This window comes from Phalangium opilio, unplaced genomic scaffold, assembly GCF_054372755.1.
Source record: "Phalangium opilio isolate 3A_F unplaced genomic scaffold, DU_Popi_V2 ptg000095l_1, whole genome shotgun sequence".
Taxonomy (NCBI): domain Eukaryota; kingdom Metazoa; phylum Arthropoda; class Arachnida; order Opiliones; family Phalangiidae; genus Phalangium; species Phalangium opilio.
The window spans coordinates 3165669-3188424 of record NW_028324200.1 but is presented as its reverse complement, the minus strand read 5'-3'; the positions used below and the strand labels follow the sequence as shown (position 1 = coordinate 3188424).

Genomic DNA, 22756 nt, shown 5'->3' with positions numbered 1-22756 from the left:
AACTAATTAGACAAATTACCCTTCTGCATTTTTTCAAAAAATAAAAAAAGAAACTCTGTTTGCTTTTCTCATATCTGGTGGATTTTAAAAAAGGGAACTAAACTGTAAAAGACAACGGCACGCAGTGTTCCTAATTGGTCTCCCTCCCAAGTACTGACTTTGCTTGACGCTGCTTAATTTCGGTGATCGGACGAGAACCGGTGTTTTCAGAGTGATATGGCCGTCGCCGAGATCTTTAGTTAGTTATTCGAATTTAAAACTAATTTGACAAATTACCCTTCTGCATGTTTGAAAAAAAAGAAACTCTGTTTGCTTTACCCATATCTGGTGGATTTTAAAAAAGGAAACTAAACTGTAAAAGACAACGGCACGCAGTGTTCCTAAGTGGTCTCCCTCCCACGTACTGACTGCGCTCGACGCTGCTTAACTTCTGTGATCGGACGAGAACCGGTGTTTTCAGCGTGATATGGCCGTTGCCGAGAAATTTATTTAATAATTCGAATTTAAAACTAATTAGACAAATTACCCTTCTCCATGTTTTTTTTAAAAAAAAGAAACTCTCTTTGCTTTTCTCATATCTGTTGGATTTTAAAAAAGGAAACTACACTGTAAAAGACAACGGCACGCAGTGTTCCTAATTGGTCTCCCTCCAGAGTACTGACTGCGCTCGACGCTGCTTAACTTCGGTGATCGGACGAGAACCGGTGTTTTCAGCGTGATATGGCAGTTGCCGATAACTGTGGTTAGTTATTCGAATTTAAAACTAATTAGTCAAATTACCCTTCTGCATGTTTTCAAAAAATAAAAAAAATAAACTCTGTTTGCTTTTCTCATATCTGGTGGATTTTAAAAAAGGAAACTAAACTGTAAAAGACAACGGCACGCAGTGTTCCTAAGTGGTCTCCCTCCCAAGTACTGACTGCGCTCGACGCTGCTTAACTTCGGTGATCGGACGAGAACCGGTGTTTTCAGCGTGTTATGGCCGTTGCCGAGAACTTTAGTTAGTTATTCGAATTTAAAACTAGTTTGACAAATTACCCTTCTGCATATTTGAAAAAAAAAGAAACTCTGTTTGCTTTTCCCATATCTGGTGGATTTTATAAAAGGAAACTACACTGTAAAAGACAACGGCACGCTGTGATCCTAATTGGTCTCCCTCCCAAGTACTGACTGCGCTTGACGCTGCTTAATTTCGGTGATCGGACGAGAACCGGTGTTTTCAGAGTGATATGGCCGTCGCCGAGATCTTTAGTTAGTTATTCGAATTTAAAACTAATTTGACAAATTACCCTTCTGCATGTTTGAAAAAAAGAAACTCTGTTTGCTTTTGTCATATCTGGTGGATTTTAAAAAAGGAAACGACACTGTAAAAGACAACGGCACGCAGTGTTCCTAAGTGGTCTCCCTCCCAAGTACTGACTGCGCTCGACGCTGCTTAACTTCGGTGATCGGACGAGAACCGGTGTTTTCAGCGTGATATGGCCGTTGCCGAGAACTTTAGTTAGTTATTCGAATTTAAAACTAATTTGACAAATTACCCTTCTGCATGTTTGAAAAAAAAGAAACTCTGTTTGCTTTTCTCATATCTGGTGGATTTTAAAAAAGGAAACTACACTGTGAAAGAAAACGGCACGCAGTGTTCCTAAGTGGTCTCCCTCCCACGTACTGACTGCGCTCGACGCTACTTAACTTCGGTGATCGGACGAGAACCGGTGTTTTCAGCGTGATATGGCCGTTGCCGAGAACTTTAGTTAGTTATTCGAATTTAAAACTAATTTGACAAATTACCCTTCTGCATGTTTGAAAAAAAGAAACTCTGTTTGCTTTTCTCATATCTGTTGGATTTAAAAAAGGAAACTAAACTGTAAAAGACAACGGCACGCAGTGTTCCTAAGTGATCTCCCTCTCAAGTACAGACTGCGCTCGACGCTGCTTCACTTCGGTGATCGGACGAGAACCGGTGTTTTCAGCGTGATATGGCCGTTGCCGAGAACTTTAGTTAGTTATTCGAATTTAAAACTAATTTGACAAATTACCCTTCTCCATGTTTTTTTTTAAAAAAAGAAACTTTCTTTGCTTTTCTCATATCTGGTGGATTTTAAAAAAGGAAACTACACTTTAAAAGACATCGGCACGCTGTGTTCCTAATTGGTCTCCCTCCCAAGTACTGACTGCGCTTGACGCGGCTTAATTTCGGTGATCGGACGAGAACCGGTGTTTTCAGCGTGATATGGCCGTTGCCGAGAACTTTAGTTAGTTATTCGAATTTAAAACTAATTTGACAAATTACCCTTCTGCATGTTTGAAAAAAAAGAAACTCTGTTTGCTTTTCTCATATCTGGTGGATTTTAAAAAAGGAAACTACACTGTAAAAGACAACGGCACGCAGTGTTCCTAAGTGGTCTCCCTCCCACGTACTGACTGCGCTCGACGCTACTTAACTTCGGTGATCGGACGATAACCGGTGTTTTCAGCGTGATATGGCCGTTGCCGAGAACTTTAGTTAGTTATTCGAATTTAAAACTAATTTGACAAATTACCCTTCTGCAGGTTTGAAAAAAAGAAACTCTGTTTGCTTTTCTTATATCTGTTGGATTTAAAAAAGGAAACTAAACTGTAAAAGACAACGGCACGCAGTGTTCCTAAGTGGTCTCCCTCCCAAGTACAGACTGCGCTCGACGCTGCTTAACTTCGGTGATCGGACGAGAACCGGTGTTTTCAGCGTGATATGGCCGTTGCCGAGAACTTTAGTTAGTTATTCGAATTTGACAAATTACCCTTCTCCATGTTTTTTTTAAAAAAAAGAAACTCTCTTTGCTTTTCCCATATCTGGTGGATTTTAAAAAAGGAAACTACACTGTAAAAGACAACGGCACGCTGTGTTCCTAATTGGTCTCCCTCCCAAGTACTGACTGCGCTTGACGCTGCTTAATTTCGGTGATCGGACGAGAACCGGTGTTTTCAGCGTGATATGGCCGTTGCCGAGAACTTTAGTTAGTTATTCGAATTTAAAACTAATTTGACAAATTACCCTTCTCCATGTTTTTTTTTTAAAAAAAGAAACTCTCTTTGCTTTTCTCATATCTGGTGGATTTTAAAAAAGGAAATTAAACTGTAAAAGACAACGGCACGCAGTGTTCCTAAGTGGTCTCCCTCCCAAGTACTGACTGCGCTCGACGCTGCTTAACTTCGGTGATCGGACGAGAACCGGTGTTTTCAGCGTGTTATGGCCGTTGCCGAGAACTTTAGTTAGTTATTCGAATTTAAAACTAGTTTGACAAATTACCCTTCTGCATATTTGAAAAAAAAAGAAACTCTGTTTGCTTTTCCCATATCTGGTGGATTTTATAAAAGGAAACTACACTGTAAAAGACAACGGCACGCTGTGATCCTAATTGGTCTCCCTCCCAAGTACTGACTGCGCTTGACGCTGCTTAATTTCGGTGATCGGACGAGAACCGGTGTTTTCAGAGTGATATGGCCGTCGCCGAGATCTTTAGTTAGTTATTCGAATTTAAAACTAATTTGACAAATTACCCTTCTGCATGTTTGAAAAAAAGAAACTCTGTTTGCTTTTGTCATATCTGGTGGATTTTAAAAAAGGAAACGACACTGTAAAAGACAACGGCACGCAGTGTTCCTAAGTGGTCTCCCTCCCAAGTACTGACTGCGCTCGACGCTGCTTAACTTCGGTGATCGGACGAGAACCGGTGTTTTCAGCGTGATATGGCCGTTGCCGAGAACTTTAGTTAGTTATTCGAATTTAAAACTAATTTGACAAATTACCCTTCTGCATGTTTGAAAAAAAAGAAACTCTGTTTGCTTTTCTCATATCTGGTGGATTTTAAAAAAGGAAACTACACTGTAAAAGAAAACGGCACGCAGTGTTCCTAAGTGGTCTCCCTCCCACGTACTGACTGCGCTCGACGCTACTTAACTTCGGTGATCGGACGAGAACCGGTGTTTTCAGCGTGATATGGCCGTTGCCGAGAACTTTAGTTAGTTATTCGAATTTAAAACTAATTTGACAAATTACCCTTCTGCATGTTTGAAAAAAAGAAACTCTGTTTGCTTTTCTCATATCTGTTGGATTTAAAAAAGGAAACTAAACTGTAAAAGACAACGGCACGCAGTGTTCCTAAGTGATCTCCCTCTCAAGTACAGACTGCGCTCGACGCTGCTTAACTTCGGTGATCGGACGAGAACCGGTGTTTTCAGCGTGATATGGCCGTTGCCGAGAACTTTAGTTAGTTATTCGAATTTAAAACTAATTTGACAAATTACCCTTCTCCATGTTTTTTTTTAAAAAAAGAAACTCTCTTTGCTTTTCTCATATCTGGTGGATTTTAAAAAAGGAAACTACACTGTAAAAGACATCGGCACGCTGTGTTCCTAATTGGTCTCCCTCCCAAGTACTGACTGCGCTTGACGCGGCTTAATTTCGGTGATCGGACGAGAACCGGTGTTTTCAGCGTGATATGGCCGTTGCCGAGAACTTTAGTTAGTTATTCGAATTTAAAACTAATTTGACAAATTACCCTTCTGCATGTTTGAAAAAAAAGAAACTCTGTTTGCTTTTCTCATATCTGGTGGATTTTAAAAAAGGAAACTACACTGTAAAAGACAACGGCACGCAGTGTTCCTAAGTGGTCTCCCTCCCACGTACTGACTGCGCTCGACGCTACTTAACTTCGGTGATCGGACGAGAACCGGTGTTTTCAGCGTGATATGGCCGTTGCCGAGAACTTTAGTTAGTTATTCGAATTTAAAACTAATTTGACAAATTACCCTTCTGCAGGTTTGAAAAAAAGAAACTCTGTTTGCTTTTCTTATATCTGTTGGATTTAAAAAAGGAAACTAAACTGTAAAAGACAACGGCACGCAGTGTTCCTAAGTGGTCTCCCTCCCAAGTACAGACTGCGCTCGACGCTGCTTAACTTCGGTGATCGGACGAGAACCGGTGTTTTCAGCGTGATATGGCCGTTGCCGAGAACTTTAGTTAGTTATTCGAATTTGACAAATTACCCTTCTCCATGTTTTTTTTAAAAAAAAGAAACTCTCTTTGCTTTTCCCATATCTGGTGGATTTTAAAAAAGGAAACTACACTGTAAAAGACAACGGCACGCTGTGTTCCTAATTGGTCTCCCTCCCAAGTACTGACTGCGCTTGACGCTGCTTAATTTCGGTGATCGGACGAGAACCGGTGTTTTCAGCGTGATATGGCCGTTGCCGAGAACTTTAGTTAGTTATTCGAATTTAAAACTAATTTGACAAATTACCCTTCTCCATGTTTTTTTTTTTAAAAAGAAACTCTCTTTGCTTTTCTCATATCTGTTGGATTTCAAAAAAGGAAAATAAAGTGTAAAAGACAACGGCACGCAGTGTTCCTAAGTGGTCTCCCTCCCAAGTACTGACTGCGCTCGACGCTGCTTAACTTCGGTGATCGGACGAGAACCGGTGATTTCAGCGTGATATGGCCGTTGCCGAGAACTGTGCTTAGTTATTCGACTTTAAAACTAATTAGACAAATTACCCTTCTGCATGTTTTCAAAAAATAAAAAAAAGAAACTCTGTTTGCTTTTCTCATATCTGGTGGATTTTAAAAAATGAAACTAAACTGTAAAAGACAACGGCACGCAGTGTTCCTAAGTGGTCTCCCTCCCAAGTACTGACTGCGCTCGACGCTGCTTAACTTCGGTGATCGGACGAGAACCGGTGTTTTCAGCGTGATATGGCCGTTGCCGAGAACTTTAGTTAGTTATTCGAATTTAAAACTAGTTTGACAAATTACCCTTCTGCATGTTTGAAAAAAAAGAAACTCTGTTTGCTTTACCCATATCTGGTGGATTTTAAAAAAGGAAACTAAACTGTAAAAGACAACGGCACGCAGTGTTCCTAAGTGGTCTCCCTCCCACGTACTGACTGCGCTCGACGCTGCTTAACTTCGGTGATCGGACGAGAACCGGTGTTATCAGCGTGATATGGCCCTTGCCGAAATCTTTAGTTAGTTATTCGAATTTAAAACTAATTTGACAAATTACCCTTCTGCATGTTTGAAAAAAAAGAAACTCTGTTTGCTTTTCTCAAATCTGGTGGATTTTAAAAAAGGAAACTAAACTGTAAAAGACAACGGCACGCAGTGTTCCTAAGTGGTCTCCCTCCCAAATACTGACTGCGCTCGACGCTGCTTAACTTCGGTGATCGGACGAGAACCGGTGTTTTCAGCGTGATATGGCCGTTGCCGAGTACGTTAGTTAATAATTCGAATTTAAAACTAATTAGACAAATTACCCTTCTCCATGTTTTTTTTTTAAAAAAGAAACTCTCTTTGCTTTTCTCATATCTGTTGGATTTTAAAAAAGGAAACTAAAGTGTAAAAGACAACGGCACGCAGTGTTCCTAAGTGGTCTCCCTCCCAAGTACTGACTGCGCTCGACGCTGCTTAATTTCGGTGATCGGACGAGAACCGGTGTTTTCAGCGTGATATGGCCGTTGCCGAGAACTGTGGTTAATTATTCGAATTAAAAACTAATTAGACAAATTACCCTTTAGCATTTTTTCAAAAAATAAAAAAAGAAACACTGTTTGCTTTTCTCATATCTGGTGGATTTTAAAAAAGGGAACTAAACTATAAAAGACAACGGCACACAGTGTTCCTAATTGGTCTCCCTCCCAAGTACTGACTGCGCTTGACGCTGCTTAATTTCGGTGATCGGACGAGAACCGGTGTTTTCAGCGTGATATGGCCGTTGCCGAGATCTTTAGTTAGTTATTCGAATTTAAAACTAATTTGACAAATTACCCTTCTCCATGTTTTTTTTTAAAAAAAAAGAAACTCTCTTTGCTTTTCTCATATCTGTTGGATTTCAAAAAAGGAAAATAAAGTGTAAAAGACAACGGCACGCAGTGTTCCTAAGTGGCCTCCCTCCCAAGTACTGACTGCGCTCGACGCTGCTTAATTTCGGTGATCGGACGAGAACCGGTGTTTTCAGCGTGATATGGCCGTTGCCGAGAACTGTGGTTAATTATTCGAATTAAAAACTAATTAGACAAATTACCCTTCAGCATTTTTTCAAAAAATAAAAAAAGAAACACTGTTTGCTTTTCTCATATCTGGTGGATTTTAAAAAAGGGAACTAAACTATAAAAGACAACGGCACACATTGTTCCTAAGTGGTCTCCCTCCCAATTACTGACTGCGCTTGACGCTGCTTAATTTCGGTGATCGGACGAGAACCGGTGTTTTCAGCGTGATATGGCCGTTGCCGAGAACTTTAGTTAGTTATTCGAATTTAAAACTAATTTGACAAATTACCCTTCTCCATGTTTTTTTTAAAAAAAAAGAAACTCTCTTTGCTTTTCTCATATCTGTTGGATTTCAAAAAAGGAAAATAAAGTGTAAAAGACAACGGCACGCAGTGTTCCTAAGTGGCCTCCCTCCCAAGTACTGACTGCGCTCGACGCTGCTTAATTTCGGTGATCGGACGAGAACCGGTGTTTTCAGCGTGATATGGCCGTTGCCGAGAACTGTGGTTAATTATTCGAATTAAAAACTAATTAGACAAATTACCCTTCAGCATTTTTTCAAAAAATAAAAAAAGAAACACTGTTTGCTTTTCTCATATCTGGTGGATTTTAAAAAAGGGAACTAAACTATAAAAGACAACGACACACAGTGTTCCTAAGTGGTCTCCCTCCCAATTACTGACTGCGCTTGACGCTGCTTAATTTCGGTGATCGGACGAGAACCGGTGTTTTCAGCGTGATATGGCCGTTGCCGAGAACTTTAGTTAGTTATTCGAATTTAAAACTAATTTGACAAATTACCCTTCTCCATGTTTTTTTTTAAAAAAAAAAGAAACTCTCTTTGCTTTTCTCATATCTGTTGGATTTCAAAAAAGGAAAATAAAGTGTAAAAGACAACGGCACGCAGTGTTCCTAAGTGGCCTCCCTCCCAAGTACTGACTGCGCTCGACGCTGCTTAATTTCGGTGATCAGACGAGAACCGGTGTTTTCAGCGTGATATGGCCGTTGCCGAGAACTGTGGTTAATTATTCGAATTAAAAACTAATTAGACAAATTACCCTTCAGCATTTTTTCAAAAAATAAAAAAAGAAACACTGTTTGCTTTTCTCATATCTGGTGGATTTTAAAAAAGGGAACTAAACTATAAAAGACAACGGCACACAGTGTTCCTAAGTGGTCTCCCTCCCAATTACTGACTGCGCTTGACGCTGCTTAATTTCGGTGATCGGACGAGAACCGGTGTTTTCAGCGTGATATGGCGGTTGCCGAGAACTTTAGTTAGTTATTCGAATTTAAAACTAATTTGACAAATTACCCTTCTCCATGTTTTTTTTTTAAAAAAAAGAAACTCTCTTTGCTTTTCTCATATCTGTTGGATTTCAAAAATGGAAAATAAAGTGTAAAAGACAACGGCACGCAGTGTTCCTAAGTGGTCTCCCTCCCAAGTACTGACTGCGCTCGACGCTGCTTAACTTCGGTGATCGGACGAGAACCGGTGTTTTCAGCGTGATATGGCCGTTGCCGAGAACTTTAGTTAGTTATTCGAATTTAAAACTAGTTTGACAAATTACCCTTCTGCATGTTTGAAAAAAAAGAAACTCTGTTTGCTTTTCTCATATCTGTTGGATTTTAAAAAAGGAAACTAAACTGTAAAAGACAACGGCACGCAGTGTTCCTAAGTGGTCTCCCTCCCAAGTACTGACTGCGCTTGACGCTGCTTAACTTCGGTGATCGGACGAGAACCGGTGTTTTCAGCGTGATATGGCCGTTGCCGAGTACGTTAGTTAATAATTCGAATTTAAAACTAATTAGACAAATTACCCTTCTCCATGCTTTTTTAAAAAAAGAAACTCTCTTTGCTTTTCTCATATCTGTTGGATTTTAAAAAAGGAAACTAAAGTGTAAAAGACAACGGCACGCAGTGTTCCTAAGTGGTCTCCCTCCCAAGTACTGACTGCGCTCGACGCTGCTTAATTTCCGTGATCGGACGAGAACCGGTGTTTTCAGCGTGATATGGCCGTTGCCGAGAACTGTGGTTAATTATTCGAATTAAAAACTAATTAGACAAATTACCCTTCAGCATTTTTTCAAAAAATAAAAAAAGAAACACTGTTTGCTTTTCTCATATCTGGTGGATTTTAAAAAAGGGAACTAAACTATAAAAGACAACGGCACACAGTGTTCCTAAGTGGTCTCCCTCCCAATTACTGACTGCGCTTGACGCTGCTTAATTTCGGTGATCGGACGAGAACCGGTGTTTTCAGCGTGATATGGCCGTTGCCGAGAACTTTAGTTAGTTATTCGAATTTAAAACTAATTTGACAAATTACCCTTCTCCATGTTTTTTTTTAAAAAAAAAGAAACTCTCTTTGCTTTTCTCATATCTGTTGGATTTCAAAAATGGAAAATAAAGTGTAAAAGACAACGGCACGCAGTGTTCCTAAGTGGTCTCCCTCCCAAGTACTGACTGCGCTCGACGCTGCTTAACTTCGGTGATCGGACGAGAACCGGTGTTTTCAGCGTGATATGGCCGTTGCCGAGAACTTTAGTTAGTTATTCGAATTTAAAACTAGTTTGACAAATTACCCTTCTGCATGTTTGAAAAAAAAGAAACTCTGTTTGCTTTTCTCATATCTGGTGGATTTTAAAAAAGGAAACTAAACTGTAAAAGACAACGGCACGCAGTGTTCCTAAGTGGTCTCCCTCCCAAGTACTGACTGCGCTTGACGCTGCTTAACTTCGGTGATCGGACGAGAACCGGTGTTTTCAGCGTGATATGGCCGTTGCCGAGTACGTTAGTTAATAATTCGAATTTAAAACTAATTAGACAAATTACCCTTCTCCATGCTTTTTTAAAAAAAGAAACTCTCTTTGCTTTTCTCATATCTGTTGGATTTTAAAAAAGGAAACTAAAGTGTAAAAGACAACGGCACGCAGTGTTCCTAAGTGGTCTCCCTCCCAAGTACTGACTGCGCTCGACGCTGCTTAATTTCCGTGATCGGACGAGAACCGGTGTTTTCAGCGTGATATGGCCGTTGCCGAGAACTGTGGTTAATTATTCGAATTAAAAACTAATTATACAAATTACCCTTCAGCATTTTTTCAAAAAATAAAAAAAGAAACACTGTTTGCTTTTCTCATATCTGGTGGATAGTATCTCCTTTGCGGGTGGTCCTTGATCCTTTCCGTCTAAAAATGTGGCTATATCTCTATCATTTTGCGAGTTGTTGAAGTCGGCGATTAGTGCTTCTTGTATACCCAGCTCAATTTCTTCTCGTCGTTTCGCCAGGCGATCTACGTATTCAGCTCTTAAGGGACTATGAGTTAGATTCCTTAAGTTTTCCCATTCTTCTGAGGTATTACAGACCTCTGGTGATCGAGAAACTGTTTTCATATAATCGAGTAAGTCGAGGCAAGCTCGAATAGCATTTGAGTCACCATGTACTACAAGTTGTGGCAGAGTCTGAGGTCCGTGCACCCGGATCTATTCGCAGATAGGCGCATAGGAAGAAATAAAACTCGTATGTTAAACGTAACGGCCAAGGTCTATTCATAGTCAGTTCGTTCAAAAATGTACTAAGAGTTTCAGGATCCATGTTTATCTCTCGGTGTTTGAAGATCGACTGTGTATTTTGACCATTTCCTTAGCCCCTTTTATACTAAATTTCTTAATCGTTTAACAATATCTTGATTTATTGCTTAGCAGTCACCAGGTGTTTTCTCACAATGCATTTCTGACACACGCCTGTTAATATTTTACCGATTTTATAACGAAAGAACGTTGGATTTGCTTTATGTCAAATAAATTGTCAACAAAAGAGCGGCCTATAAATAGAATTTTGGTACAAACACTGCAAATAAGGGACAATACTTTATTGGGATAATAAATAAAAAACATGGTGTGTAAAAAGTTTCTAGTGATTCTCAATTGTGAAAATTCTAGGAGAGCGATAGCTCTCTTAGATAAGACTTCATATTGCTCTTAATGTGTAAGGGGGGTTTTTTGTTTGGATGTAACTTTTTTTGTATTGTATTAATTGATTCGAAAAAATTCCACAGAACTACAATTCGGACCCTCAATATGTGGTTAAAATTTCAAAGAGATCCATTTATTAGTTTATTTTATAAAAAGTAAGGTTGCTAAGGGTGGTTTTCATTTCCATAAAATTAATCACACCTTTTGGTGAAAAATTTAAATTTTCCCATAGAAATAACATGGAGTTTTTCTCCAATTTAGCCATTTTGTGGCCACCCTTTTGAAATGAAATATTCGTTTGTTACGTTTGGGAACGGTTTTATATCAAAATATAAACCTTTTTCTAGGACCATATTTAAGGTTTTTGCGAAAAATTAAGTTTAAGTGCTAAATTTCTTGTTTTTTAATCACCCTTTGACTTACGTTGTTGCACCCTATATGTCATACTGTTGGACTTACGGCGTTTTACCGTGGATAAAGCCTAGGAGAAAGCCACTCTTGCACATACGCTGTTTTACCGCGGACTTTTATTTGATTTTACTCTCTTTCGTTGCAAAAACTGAATGATTTTAGGTAATTAAGCTAGACTATTAGCGATTACAGCTAATTAAGCTAGACTATTAGCGATTACAGCTAATTAAGCTAGACTATTAGCAATTACAGCTAATTAAGCTAGACTATTAGCGATTACAGCTAATTAAGCTAGACTATTAGCGATTACAGCTAATTAAGCTAGACTATTAGCGATTACAGCTAATTAAGCTAGACTATTAGCGATTACAGCTAATTAAGCTAGACTATTAGCGATTACAGCTAATTAAGCTAGACTATTAGCGGTTACAGCTAATTAAGCTAGACTATTAGCGATTACAGCTAATTAAGCTAGATTAGCGATTACAGCTAAATAAGCTAGATTAGCGATTACAGCTAATTAAGCTAGATTAGCGATTACAGCTAATTTTGCTAGATTAGCGATTACAGCTAATTTTGCTAGATTAGCGATTACAGCTAATTAAGCTAGATTAGCGATTACAGCAAATTTTGCTAGATTAGCGATTACAGCTAATTAAGCTAGATTAGCGATTACAGCAAATTTTGCTAGATTAGCGATTACAGCTAATTAAGCTAGATTAGCGATTACAGCTAATTTTGCTAGATTAGCGATTACAGCTAATTTTGCTAGATTAGCGATTACAGCTAATTTTGCTAGATTAGCGATTACAGCTAATTTTAATAGATTAGCGATTACAGCTAATTTTAATAGATTACCGATTACAGCTAATTTTGCTAGATTAGCGATTACAACTAATTAAGCTAGATTAGCGATTACAGCTAATTTTAATAGATTAGCGATTACAGCTAATTTTAATAGATTAGCGATTACAGCTAATTAAGCTAGATTAGCAATTACAGCTAATTAAGCTAGTTAGCGATTACAGCTAAGTAAGCTAGTTAGCGATTACAGCTAATTAAGCTAAATTGGCGATTACAGCTAATTAAGCTTAATTGGCGATTACGGAACCCTTTCAACTCCGCTGACTTTCGTCGCTTCACCGCTCAATGGGGCGTGATCCATATTACTTCGTCATCTAACGGACTTGTGGCACGTACTGTACAGACTTTAAAAAACCTAATTACAAACTCCCTCGAAGAAGGCAAAGATTTATCCTATGTTCTTATGGACTACCGCTCTACACCAAAGGGATCATTGCCATCCCCAGCCGAAATGACCATGGGCCGTCGCATACGTACTCCCTTCACGACCAACACTGATATTCTGCGTCCCAATTACCCAACGAAAACCAATTGCCGAGCACTTCTAGACCAACAGGCCTCAATGGTTGAAAGGGCCAATAGCCAACATACAATGATGTTACCACCATTGAAGCCAGGACAACGTGTCCGTTACCTTGAGGGTCACCGAAATTGGCTACCCGCTAGAGTTGTCTCAGCTGCCTCCGAGCCTCATTCGTATCATATCCGCACTGATAGAGGACAATTTTTCTTCGAACCGTCAACGGCATCCCCCGGAACTGCAACCAAAAGAACATTGCCCATCACGTCGTACTACAACTGAGGCCCCATCCATGGCAATCACATCAATCGGGCGCCCAGCAACTAGTTACATTGCCAATTTGCCTCCACCTAACCACCTAACCACTATCCTATTATCACTACCGAGGTATTCCAAGAGTCAGATATCGACCACAATGATCATTATCGAAATGCACTGCCAAAGGCTGGCTGTTCTTTAGGCGGGTTATACTCCCCAACTTCCTGTTTAAATAAATAAAAAAGATGGCTGCCTTCGAATCGAAGTGGCTCGTAGAATTAATTACAATGCAGTTTGAAGATTTTATATTTAATTCTATGCGACTAATGTTTTTCAGAACTATATGTTTCAACCTTTTATAGTTTAATTTATTCGTTTTAACATCACCGAAGCGAGAGAAACGTAAGTATTTTGAATAAAAATACTTTTTCATGATAATCGACCACGGCTTAGGATTTTTTTCCTTACTGTTTCGCGTTATTAAATACATATTTTGCATTTTTAATTAAGGGGAATCATTCTTAAATGCATAGTTCCATTGTTAATTTAATTAAAATTGAAAAAAACTACATAATTTCAGATTTTTCTTAACTACGGAGCACTGAAAGCCGTTGCTTATTGCAGTTTCAACGAACATCAATAATATTACGAGTTAGTCATTACACCTCCCCCTTAAACAAGTCAAATTAAGTCAAATAACGGTAAATAAACGTCATAGTAATTGAAACTAATCTCATTTTACCCGAAACTCCCGTCAGAACCTACTAACCTTGCATGTTTTAAAAGATCTTCATCCCCGTTCCGTTTCCACTGAAATTTTGTAAATAATTGTTATTATTATTGAAGCATATCGGTAGCGGCAATATGTAACATGATTGATAGCCACCATTGTCATTATGACTTGATGATAGGGGGTGGGGCGCAAGCCTTTCGCTCAAAATCGTCTCTCAATGGCGTAGGCTGTCTATTTAGCGCAAAGAGACACGGTAGGTTCCTATAGAGCTATTTCAATTCGGGGGAAAGAAGAGCTTTTGAGGCGGGGTTTCGCCAGTCCCTCCCCGCGTAGGCGCCATATTGTGCCGGAAATTTAGCATAGAGTTCTTCAGTGGCCCGCACGGAGGGAGGGTGAAAAGCGGTTCCGTTTATTGGCAGGCCCAACTGTGACGTTTCCCCCCTTCAACTGATATAGCTCTATTTGATGATAGACTTAGCCCCGCCCATACCTTACCTTTTGTAGTTGTAAATAGACCAAGCCCCGCCCATACCTTACCTTTTGTTGTTGTAAATAGACCAAGCCCCGCCCATACCTCTGTAGTTTTAAATGCACCACGCCCCCAAGACTTCAACCCTCTTTAATTGGAAATGATGGAGCGTAATTAGTACTATGGTGGGCTTTATCTAGTTCAAGGACGCATGGGAGGTTCTTGTTTTCTGTTACACGATGAAGCCCCGCCCATAGCTTCTAGACCACGCCCCTAGATTGCCAGCCACTTTAATTGGAAACTATGAAGCGTTGTTAACGATTATTGTTTAAAAATTCCCTATTTCCCTCTTAAAGGGACACGAAATTGATTATGACACAGTCAATTAGAATAACGTCACAGACTTTTGCGAAATCATTATACTCATTTAATTCCAATTCTTGCTCTATAGACTAAAATTGCAACCTCAAATTTTCAGAAAAGTGGCCAACTTATTGCGTTTCTCATCATTGGTATATTGCAAAAGAGACCCGAGCGTAGTTGAAGGAACACTCTAGACGAAGCTGAAAACTCTTTGAAAGGATGTAACGAGGTCGAAACGGTTGGTATTTAAAGGGACACGAAATCGAATAAGAATTAATGTTGAAATGTTGGGAATTAATCGTAATGAAAAAGAAGCAAATCATATTTTATTTCACGCAGTTTTTTTTTGCAAAGAAGGCTTCTTCGGTGAATAAGAATTATTTACGGTGACATTTTTATTATTTTTAAAGTGTACATAATAGCTTAACCGTTAATTTGAATAATCTTAAATTATTTCAGTTTTCGTTTTACAAAGGGTTTCACCGCAACACGATCCCAACCAGAAAATATGGGATATGCATTTTTTCCCACCAATCTTGATATTGATAAAAATTTATGGAACATTAATCGTTATTTTAATTGTGTTTGTTTCAACCCCGATATTATGAGCCTGATTAAATGAATTTATTATTAGATTAAATTTTAAGAAATTTTAAAATCTTAGAAATTTTCCGTTTTCTTGCAAAATAATGAATCTCAGTTTTCAATAAATTATTTAGAGTGAAAATAGAACGCTGTAATTGTTTCGAGGTAATAAAAATCTTTAATTTCTAGGTAATTGAGGGATTTGCTTCATTTAATAATAAAAAATCAACATTTGCTACTTGGGGGAATTAGGCAACGGAAAAGGAGTCTGTGAATAGGAGACGTCTTCATGGGAGACATGGACGTCTCGTTGGTTATATCTATCAAAATAGCTAATATGAGAGGCTAAAAAACCATTTCCGCGCTAAATCAAGGTAGGTTTCAAGTTTTAAAAGAGTTAAAACAGCCATAATTGGATCATGAAGCAGTACAGTAAGCAGACGACACGACAAGAGCAGCTTAGCTAGCAGCGATGATAAACTTTTTTACAGCCCGCCTTAATTACAATCCGTAATTGTTGTCTGCAACGTAGTCTGCTAGCGTGGAGATTCCTGAAAAACACTTTAGTTTACTTATTTATCTATTTTAAATTAAAGTGGATTGGCGAATGAAACTAATTACACTCGAGCTTGTTAATTGCTTACGTCTTTAAGGTTTATTTTTTATATTACCTCAAATTTCAATAAAATCATTTTACTGTTGAAAATCATTTTGATTTATTTACAGCCCTCTTAACTTTGATTTTTAAACTTACGCGAGTAACGCGATGTCTGAATCGTCGTCTGCTAGGAAAGTGTTTCCCGAAAAACGTTTAATATTTTTAATTAAATGTCTAAAGTTAAAATAAAATAAATATTTAAGATTTCTAAAGTGAATTCTTTTTACAATTCGTTGATTATTAACAGATTTAAGGTTTATTTTACGTCTATATTTTATAAAGGTTGTTTAAATCGGCTTAACGCTATGACTGGGGTTAATGAAAAGAAACTAAAACTCAATTTAAAATTAATTTTAACGCATTTATTGAATTATTACAAATATTCGAAGGGTGTAGTTTCGTTTTCGAAGACTAAAAGACAACGGGCGTTTAGATGTGTAGCTCGGAATGGAGAAATGTTCAAGGAAGGTCCATTGACTTTCATTGTAATTAAAAATGACAGAATTATTAACAGTTGGTTTTTAAACTAATAAAATTGTTTTACTTTCTCGTTGATATAGAAAAAATGGTTGATAATCGTTTGACTTGATGTTTGGAACTTAAGACACCAAATAAAAATGTCACTTTAATGGAACACAAGATTTGGATAAGAATAGTTAAATAGAATAGAAGCGCTAGTGGGCTTTCTTTTGCAGAGGTTAGAATGATAATATTAAAATGCTTAAATAAGGAACATTCCATAAATCTTTAGACTTGTTTACATAGCAGTACAAGTTAAATTAAGTTCACTAGTTAGTTTGAGCCTTATTTTTAAGTATTTAGTTGCTAGGATTCTAAAGTCTAGGGTATTTTACAATTTTGCACTGCTCAAAGTCTTGACGCTATTAAATTTGGTGCTTTTTTGGGGACACCTCATTTACAATTTACATCTTATGTTTTTGGGAAATGAACTAAAATTCTTGTATCGTGAATCACAGCAGAGGAGGTTACAAACGATTAAATGGCAAAAGATGAGAAAGGAATTTCTGATTTATTAAAGCCACATCAAGTGAAGCTTGCTCAAAGTCTTTCCGAAGATTCAGCACTGGAAACAAAACCCTCTAAAGGTCTGCCACTTTAAAGGGACAAAAGATAGTCTAAGGCTAGTGCAATTACAGTGAACTCAGACATATTTGGGAAATCATGTTAAATTTAAATATCGCGAATTACAGGGGGAGACTTAATTCGTGAGTGGCAAAACAGAAGCCAGGAATTTCGTGTAGATGAAGCTCAAAATGTTTTGACGGAAACAGCTTTCTAAACAAAGAAGCCCACCCACCTTCCCCAAGGTTTGTCAGTAAAATGTCACATTAAACTATGTGGATGGCAAAGAAGAAATTTATTATAGATGCCTTTGTTAATTCTAAGACCTGCCTGCATAGTGGAATATTCATGAATTATTTCTCAATGATTTTGAAAATGAAATTTGTTTAAGATTTCATTAATAATTTTGGTTAGTTGAATAATCATGGAACACTCGGCTCTCCCCTGTGTAAGTGAAGGATTTTTGTTATAAACGTCACATAGACCCAAAAAGTATGCTACTTTATACCACAATGGAAAGGGAATCTATTTTTGACTTTAAATCATTGAGAAATAATACTGACGTTAAGGTATGTCTTAGAATTGATGAAGGAATAAATCAATTTTGCTTTTACCCTCATTTTAAAGGAACACAATATTTGAGTGAGAATCCTTAATTTAGAAATAGTGAAAAACACATTTGGAAAAAGTTTTATAATTTTTACTCTCATAATTTTTTTTTATTATTATTAGTCCAATTTAATCTTTTGGTTTAATGTCTCCACCAATAATGTCCTGTGAAAAAGATATTAGAGCCATTAATCAAATAGTTCCCACGTGGTTATAAATAAGACCGCTTCCCCTCCAGCTGTTTTTTCTTGAAATTTACTTCGCCTCTAATCGTCGCTAGGGGTGCTCAGTTCATGCTTTATTTGGAAAGTTTTCTCAGTGAGCTGACTTGTGTAAGGGCTGTCCGAATTAAGGTAACTGGCACAACACGCTTAAAGCTGCATGTGGTACATGTCATTGTTATCCTCTTAATGGTTTCACTCCATTCCCTAACCGGACTGTGTTATTTAGGAAAGGTTAACGGAATGTACAGTCATTTCAAAATAATTGAAGAACGATGGTGGGGGCTTTCCTAAAAATATTAAGGCAGTAGTTTTTTTTCTATCACTTCGGTTCAATTTGGCTTTTATATAAAATGAGTGACCGTTTAAAAGGAGGATGACAAAAAGCACCATCAAGTGACCAAATAAATTGAACTGCGACCCTTTGAGATAAATTATCCCCCCACCCCAGCCAAGTTTGAAGCGGTCTTAATTTTAATCGCATAGGCCAAGTGTTAAGCATTTCCCAACATGGGTACATACAGCTAGCTTCTATCAAACCTATGCGCTGTAAAAGGTAGCTACATGGGCCCATAGTTGCAGATGCTTACCCTCATTATCAAGCAATTACATATTTGATAAAAGAAAAAACAACAATGATTTAGTTGGAAAGATTAGATTGATAGTATATATATATGTATCTAACATGAGTGAATCCTTACTCAATTTTTGTCATTAAAATGTAAATGGCAATATTTACTTTAACCTATATCTGCCAAGTTAATATTGATAAAGTATAAAAATTCATTACCTGACAATTTGTTTCAATGAAAAAAGTACGGGCAGCAGTGTAAATTTTTTCTATTAATTTTATATTCCATTTTGTTTCATTTCCCTCTTGGTCTTCATCTAGAATATATACAACAATTATTTCTCATTAACTATACTGGATTGATTGGATTTGGACAAATTTAAAGAATCATGGCAATCCTGTAAATAACTATTTTTTAAACCAAGTCTTTGCTCCTGTGTGCCCAAACATGCTGGTTAATCTTCTACACACAAATTTTGCCTTGCCTATGACAGGAAGAAATCAGAACTTGGCAACGAGGGCGGAGCTAAAACTTGCCTTTGCTAAGCTTGGCGTGCCCAGTAACTCCAGCCCTCGACTATGGGAGCATCTTGTGGTATTATTTTAAACTACATCACAGCTGAGACTTGCTTTAAAAATTTGTGTTGCCAACGGACATAGCACTTTTTATAGTTTTTTTTTTCAAGTTTTTTTCAACTGTCCATAAGTGTCCATGGTTGTTTTCCCCTAGCGGCAATAGTTTGTGCAGTTCCCGTGGTCAAAGTTGTACTAAATGGACGATTTAGCATTAGATACTTTTTTCTTAGCTTTTTATGGATGAGATTTTAATAATAGTATTTTCGCTTAACTTATAGCGGAGTGGTTAAAGCGTTAGCTTTTTGAATATTGGATATTTATTGAATTCCGAGCCATGCATTTTTAAACGTCTGATTATTATCTAATATTTCTTAATTTGTAATTGATAGTATGATTCTAGACTATATTTTTAACAAGTTTAGAAAGTTTTAAATTATGCCATATCTACCTCATTTATTTAAGAACAATGTCACAAAGATGATAATAGTGTGAATAAGTGTTGCTTTTCATTTAGTTAAGTAATAATTCAATTCTATAGTATCAAAAAAACCTTGTTGTGGTCGGTAATCGAACCAAGGTACAGAAATCAAAACTATAATGCTTTAGCTACTCGCCAACTATAATGCTATTAAAAACTTATAAATAGAAACGCAAGAAAATCGTATGTAATCGAAACTTCTACTGGGTTTCGTCCAACTTTGATCACGAATACTGGACAAACTATGATGGCTAGGGAAAAACGGCCTGGGACAATTTTGATCAGTTGACCAAGATTGAAAACATTAATTTAAAATAATCCAAATTGTCTTTGATAAAGAAACAACCGTCCACTCTTGGTAAAAATAGTAAAGTCGAGATACAATGGTACATGAAACCCTAATCCCTTACGTCAAAGAGGATGTGGGATTAGTGTTCTCTCTTGGCATTAGTATGTTTACTTGGAATGGACGCCTTGCCTTGGCCTAAGGTCATGTTTCACTTGATAGAATATTCAAATTAGTCTTTCAATGTATGACTTTTGTTAAATTTTCATATTCATTTTGACATTCCGTTAATATATATAGTCAAAAATACTTGTCCGTTTAATTTATACTTTTCAAAATTAGTATAAATTAGTGAAATACTTCAAAGTTTGGTTTATAGTATCTTTGTGAAAATTATATGAAACAATTAAGCATTGTTAATATAGTATATTTCGCCCTAATTTCCACTTGATGCGGCAGACTTGGAACCAATATTAATGAAGCGTATTCTTTTCATTATTAAAGGGAGTAGAAAGCTTGGATTCGAAAGTAAATAGTTACAGCTCATGTTTCTTTCATCTCTCCCAAATGTTGGGTGCGATTTCGCCTACAAAAATCTAAATGACTTTGTACCGCCTTTTATGTGGACTTCAACAGGAAGATTTATTTTTAAGCCTAAATATTTTATACTAACATTTATTATTTATAGATGCAAAAGGAACGTCATCAGGCCACCATTCTGGTTTTTCCTCTTCACGAAAGAAACGTGATGATCCTAGTATGAAGATATATATTGAATTAGAATCCTGAAAAAAATCTAAAACCATGAACAGTGGTATATTTCTGCAAGTCTCAAGCCTATACACACTGGCGTGGATATATCGTTACCCAAACTTTGGACTTCCACCAATGAATTGCAGTATCCCTTTATTTTTAATGAAGTCGGTTTGGAAAATAAATACTTTTCTTTTATGTTTCACTTCAAAGTGCATAAAAATATATAATACGAGGTGTGAAATAGTTTACAAAATTGCATGTTTGCCCAATGGCGCTAGCGGGTGAAACTATTTTACAACGACAATATTTTGTTACGTTATTCAAGTTCTGTCCACTGGCATAAAATATATCCCTTTAGACCGAATCTGTGGTGTAAAAGCCTCTCCCGTTTGTCCTTATCCGGGAGGAGGGGAGATGAGTTTTAGTATTGTAATAGTACTCACGATGAGACTTCATAATCAACGTAACAAATTCCCTCATTTGGTTCGAAATGAGGGAGTCACTTGGTGGTATCTCGCACAACTTTATGGCCTCCATTTGCCCTGAAATATTGAAAATATAAAAAATTACCAAACTATGTAGGCACGTCCGATATGGCCTTCGTTTTCCACCTCAATCGCTATAGTCTTGTTTAGTGAATCTTGAGTACTACTACTTTTTTCTACGAGGGTTAACATTCTGTATTCATAAGACTGTACATTTTCCTACCACGTACATCAAGTCAGCCTGAACAAGACTATTCTACTATCACACTCATTTCTTGTACACGATATAGTGCCTCTTTGCGAATGTTAAAATGAAATGCCATTCATAGATTTTATGTATTTATTAAATAATTTATTCGTTTCAATATGTTTTTATTAAAATGAATAAAATACAATATGCAATTTACAAGACTAACACACAAATTTTTTGGATTGCACAATTTTCAAACAGAAGTATGCTATGCAAATGTAGGTCCCTTACAAGCGTGCAAGATATACGTCAGATATCAAAGCATTTAAAGTGACACGAACCTTTTTATTTATGAAAATTCTTTTTTAAAATAGAGCTTCCTATTGAAAGTGCATTTATTTCTTTAGCAGTGTAAACTTTATGTTCATCCTAAAGGGACTTGCTCACAGGCAACATATCCTTGCCGAAAAATTGCACCTCAAGAGGTCTTGAAGAATACCTAAAGCATTCTTCAGGACATCTTCAGGTTAATTATTTCGCCAAGAGTACCCTCAACACTGTAGAATTACATTTCATAATTTGAAAATCCACCAGCACTTTAGTAGTGGCGACAGGCGGGCTAAACAGTTTAACCCTTGTTAATCAACTTAATATACTTTTACCAAGAAGCTGGCAGGCTTCACCGTAACTTAAAGCTAATAGTGAAATCTATGTTAATTTAACAAATGGGAGGAAATTTATGGGACTGTTTGTAACACATTTTGTTAAGTTTCAAGTTATCTCTTCCTTGCGAACGTTATTTTTGCGGAGATTTTTGGCGGGTTTTTCTCCTTGCTACGTCACTCACGGCATCTCGCGGAAAAGTCAAGGGCGAGCGTTCGAGACTCCCGAGTCTACTAATGCCGCGCGAATCTGAATAAAATAGACTTAACACTAACAGGCGTCACGTGAGCGACAATTAGAGTGAAAATGTCTCCTTACTACGTCATCAAACGAAACAAAATTTTAACAAGGCCTTTTCCAAACACAATACTTCGATTGCAATTTTATAAATTGCTACGAAACCAAATAAAAAAGTAAACAAATCATAATAAACAAGATTTTTCAAGGTTTTTTTCGCAATTTAAGTTTGTGTATGACGAAAATTATGGCACTAACATTTTAAACATATTTTACTTTTCCAGAATGACACTGAGATGATGAAGCTTTGCAAATTGTTGCAACGAAGAGGGAAAAGGTGCAATGTTTGGGCTGGTAAAGGAGCAGAATTCATCGAACTATCAGTGATAATAACCCAGATAGATAAGCCTTGATATAAGCATGGACGGCGGTGACCAACGCAGTTACCAGTATCAAATGCACATAAGTTCAACGAAATACTTTGACAAACCATTAATTTACATGGTCAGCCGGAAACTAAACCGCCAAGCTTTGAAAATAGTAAACAAAAGGTGGTTTTATTTGATACTCTCAATCGGGCAGTAAACGTTAGCATAGATTGTTAATGCGTCTTAAACTTTTCTTGTTGCATCGCATTTTTTCTGGTTTTAGTGTTCATAGTACGTGATTCTAACTTCGTTTGGCAAATAAGTCTTTTATTAGGGTTTATGAATAATTGAGAATAACCGTCTGGCGATA

The 22756-nt window shown here is 37.3% G+C and overlaps 1 protein-coding gene, 1 long non-coding RNA gene, 18 other non-coding genes and 22 pseudogenes across 34 annotated transcripts; 1 reads left to right on the top strand and 41 right to left on the bottom strand.

Annotated features, from left to right (window-relative positions):
* Positions 1-109: 109 nt before the first annotated feature.
* LOC149635169 (5S ribosomal RNA) lies at positions 110-228 on the bottom strand (annotated as a pseudogene).
* A 131-nt stretch (positions 229-359) lies between these two features.
* On the bottom strand, positions 360-478 carry LOC149635168 (5S ribosomal RNA; annotated as a pseudogene).
* A 135-nt stretch (positions 479-613) lies between these two features.
* On the bottom strand, positions 614-732 carry LOC149635167 (5S ribosomal RNA; annotated as a pseudogene).
* Positions 733-871: 139 nt separating this feature from the next.
* Positions 872-990, bottom strand: LOC149635166 (5S ribosomal RNA). The gene has a single exon (XR_016372648.1). It is a non-coding gene; the product is annotated as a 5S ribosomal RNA (ribosomal RNA).
* A 132-nt stretch (positions 991-1122) lies between these two features.
* LOC149635165 (5S ribosomal RNA) lies at positions 1123-1241 on the bottom strand (annotated as a pseudogene).
* Positions 1242-1371: 130 nt separating this feature from the next.
* Positions 1372-1490, bottom strand: LOC149635164 (5S ribosomal RNA). Its single transcript, XR_016372803.1, has one exon. It is a non-coding gene; the product is annotated as a 5S ribosomal RNA (ribosomal RNA).
* A 131-nt stretch (positions 1491-1621) lies between these two features.
* On the bottom strand, positions 1622-1740 carry LOC149635163 (5S ribosomal RNA; annotated as a pseudogene).
* Positions 1741-1869: 129 nt separating this feature from the next.
* LOC149635162 (5S ribosomal RNA) lies at positions 1870-1988 on the bottom strand (annotated as a pseudogene).
* Positions 1989-2123: 135 nt separating this feature from the next.
* LOC149635161 (5S ribosomal RNA) lies at positions 2124-2242 on the bottom strand (annotated as a pseudogene).
* A 131-nt stretch (positions 2243-2373) lies between these two features.
* Positions 2374-2492, bottom strand: LOC149635160 (5S ribosomal RNA; annotated as a pseudogene).
* A 129-nt stretch (positions 2493-2621) lies between these two features.
* Positions 2622-2740, bottom strand: LOC149635159 (5S ribosomal RNA). The gene has a single exon (XR_016372457.1). It is a non-coding gene; the product is annotated as a 5S ribosomal RNA (ribosomal RNA).
* Positions 2741-2864: 124 nt separating this feature from the next.
* On the bottom strand, positions 2865-2983 carry LOC149635158 (5S ribosomal RNA; annotated as a pseudogene).
* A 136-nt stretch (positions 2984-3119) lies between these two features.
* LOC149635157 (5S ribosomal RNA) lies at positions 3120-3238 on the bottom strand. Its single transcript, XR_016372647.1, has one exon. It is a non-coding gene; the product is annotated as a 5S ribosomal RNA (ribosomal RNA).
* A 132-nt stretch (positions 3239-3370) lies between these two features.
* Positions 3371-3489, bottom strand: LOC149635156 (5S ribosomal RNA; annotated as a pseudogene).
* Positions 3490-3619: 130 nt separating this feature from the next.
* On the bottom strand, positions 3620-3738 carry LOC149635155 (5S ribosomal RNA). Its single transcript, XR_016372792.1, has one exon. It is a non-coding gene; the product is annotated as a 5S ribosomal RNA (ribosomal RNA).
* A 131-nt stretch (positions 3739-3869) lies between these two features.
* LOC149635154 (5S ribosomal RNA) lies at positions 3870-3988 on the bottom strand (annotated as a pseudogene).
* Positions 3989-4117: 129 nt separating this feature from the next.
* LOC149635153 (5S ribosomal RNA) lies at positions 4118-4236 on the bottom strand. The gene has a single exon (XR_016373042.1). It is a non-coding gene; the product is annotated as a 5S ribosomal RNA (ribosomal RNA).
* Positions 4237-4371: 135 nt separating this feature from the next.
* Positions 4372-4490, bottom strand: LOC149635152 (5S ribosomal RNA; annotated as a pseudogene).
* A 131-nt stretch (positions 4491-4621) lies between these two features.
* Positions 4622-4740, bottom strand: LOC149635151 (5S ribosomal RNA). The gene has a single exon (XR_016372994.1). It is a non-coding gene; the product is annotated as a 5S ribosomal RNA (ribosomal RNA).
* Positions 4741-4869: 129 nt separating this feature from the next.
* LOC149635150 (5S ribosomal RNA) lies at positions 4870-4988 on the bottom strand. The gene has a single exon (XR_016372456.1). It is a non-coding gene; the product is annotated as a 5S ribosomal RNA (ribosomal RNA).
* A 124-nt stretch (positions 4989-5112) lies between these two features.
* LOC149635149 (5S ribosomal RNA) lies at positions 5113-5231 on the bottom strand (annotated as a pseudogene).
* Positions 5232-5366: 135 nt separating this feature from the next.
* LOC149635148 (5S ribosomal RNA) lies at positions 5367-5485 on the bottom strand. The gene has a single exon (XR_016372447.1). It is a non-coding gene; the product is annotated as a 5S ribosomal RNA (ribosomal RNA).
* A 139-nt stretch (positions 5486-5624) lies between these two features.
* LOC149635147 (5S ribosomal RNA) lies at positions 5625-5743 on the bottom strand. The gene has a single exon (XR_016372781.1). It is a non-coding gene; the product is annotated as a 5S ribosomal RNA (ribosomal RNA).
* A 131-nt stretch (positions 5744-5874) lies between these two features.
* On the bottom strand, positions 5875-5993 carry LOC149635146 (5S ribosomal RNA; annotated as a pseudogene).
* Positions 5994-6124: 131 nt separating this feature from the next.
* LOC149635145 (5S ribosomal RNA) lies at positions 6125-6243 on the bottom strand. The gene has a single exon (XR_016372477.1). It is a non-coding gene; the product is annotated as a 5S ribosomal RNA (ribosomal RNA).
* A 135-nt stretch (positions 6244-6378) lies between these two features.
* LOC149635144 (5S ribosomal RNA) lies at positions 6379-6497 on the bottom strand. The gene has a single exon (XR_016372710.1). It is a non-coding gene; the product is annotated as a 5S ribosomal RNA (ribosomal RNA).
* Positions 6498-6635: 138 nt separating this feature from the next.
* Positions 6636-6754, bottom strand: LOC149635143 (5S ribosomal RNA; annotated as a pseudogene).
* A 137-nt stretch (positions 6755-6891) lies between these two features.
* On the bottom strand, positions 6892-7010 carry LOC149635142 (5S ribosomal RNA). Its single transcript, XR_016372978.1, has one exon. It is a non-coding gene; the product is annotated as a 5S ribosomal RNA (ribosomal RNA).
* A 138-nt stretch (positions 7011-7148) lies between these two features.
* On the bottom strand, positions 7149-7267 carry LOC149635141 (5S ribosomal RNA; annotated as a pseudogene).
* Positions 7268-7403: 136 nt separating this feature from the next.
* LOC149635140 (5S ribosomal RNA) lies at positions 7404-7522 on the bottom strand. The gene has a single exon (XR_016372977.1). It is a non-coding gene; the product is annotated as a 5S ribosomal RNA (ribosomal RNA).
* A 138-nt stretch (positions 7523-7660) lies between these two features.
* LOC149635139 (5S ribosomal RNA) lies at positions 7661-7779 on the bottom strand (annotated as a pseudogene).
* Positions 7780-7917: 138 nt separating this feature from the next.
* LOC149635138 (5S ribosomal RNA) lies at positions 7918-8036 on the bottom strand (annotated as a pseudogene).
* Positions 8037-8174: 138 nt separating this feature from the next.
* Positions 8175-8293, bottom strand: LOC149635137 (5S ribosomal RNA; annotated as a pseudogene).
* Positions 8294-8430: 137 nt separating this feature from the next.
* On the bottom strand, positions 8431-8549 carry LOC149635136 (5S ribosomal RNA). Its single transcript, XR_016372769.1, has one exon. It is a non-coding gene; the product is annotated as a 5S ribosomal RNA (ribosomal RNA).
* Positions 8550-8680: 131 nt separating this feature from the next.
* Positions 8681-8799, bottom strand: LOC149635135 (5S ribosomal RNA). Its single transcript, XR_016372686.1, has one exon. It is a non-coding gene; the product is annotated as a 5S ribosomal RNA (ribosomal RNA).
* A 133-nt stretch (positions 8800-8932) lies between these two features.
* Positions 8933-9051, bottom strand: LOC149635134 (5S ribosomal RNA; annotated as a pseudogene).
* Positions 9052-9189: 138 nt separating this feature from the next.
* Positions 9190-9308, bottom strand: LOC149635133 (5S ribosomal RNA; annotated as a pseudogene).
* A 137-nt stretch (positions 9309-9445) lies between these two features.
* Positions 9446-9564, bottom strand: LOC149635132 (5S ribosomal RNA). The gene has a single exon (XR_016372758.1). It is a non-coding gene; the product is annotated as a 5S ribosomal RNA (ribosomal RNA).
* Positions 9565-9695: 131 nt separating this feature from the next.
* Positions 9696-9814, bottom strand: LOC149635131 (5S ribosomal RNA). Its single transcript, XR_016372685.1, has one exon. It is a non-coding gene; the product is annotated as a 5S ribosomal RNA (ribosomal RNA).
* Positions 9815-9947: 133 nt separating this feature from the next.
* Positions 9948-10066, bottom strand: LOC149635130 (5S ribosomal RNA; annotated as a pseudogene).
* Positions 10067-12998: 2932 nt separating this feature from the next.
* LOC149635129 (uncharacterized) lies at positions 12999-20529 on the top strand. Of its 15 annotated transcripts, none has more exons than XR_016372421.1 (9): positions 12999-13457; positions 13636-13756; positions 14736-15006; positions 15080-16145; positions 16253-16348; positions 16424-16560; positions 16841-17004; positions 17075-17191; positions 20376-20529. It is a non-coding gene; the product is annotated as an uncharacterized LOC149635129 (long non-coding RNA). The 15 variants fall into 15 exon arrangements; XR_016372411.1 differs by lacking the exon at positions 20376-20529 and adding exons at positions 18669-18747; positions 18842-18993 and having other exon boundaries at positions 15080-16348; positions 16841-16969; XR_016372417.1 differs by having other exon boundaries at positions 15080-16331.
* Positions 17625-21118, bottom strand: LOC149635128 (uncharacterized). The gene is made up of 4 exons (XM_089850927.1): positions 20887-21118; positions 20361-20441; positions 18567-18664; positions 17625-17720 (listed from the first exon to the last, which is right to left on the bottom strand). The coding sequence occupies exons 1-4, from the start codon at positions 20978-20980 to the stop codon at positions 17685-17687; spliced, it is 309 nt and encodes a 102-aa protein (XP_089707053.1). The 5' UTR covers positions 20981-21118; the 3' UTR covers positions 17625-17684.
* Between the last annotated feature and the right edge of the window lie 1638 nt (positions 21119-22756).

What these genes read in the sequence shown, in the direction of transcription:
- LOC149635128 (XM_089850927.1), bottom strand. Translation starts at nt 20,980, where the DNA reads ATGGAGGCCATAAAGTTGTGCGAGATACCACCAAGTGACTCCCTCATT. An exon ending in TGCATCTATAAATAATAAAT is followed by an intron (nt 18,665 to 20,360) that starts GTTAGTATAAAA and finishes TATATATTCTAG; the next exon opens with ATGAAGACCAAGAGGGAAAT. An exon ending in TCATTGAAACAAATTGTCAG is followed by an intron (nt 17,721 to 18,566) that starts GTAATGAATTTT and finishes TCTTTTTCACAG; the next exon opens with GACATTATTGGTGGAGACAT.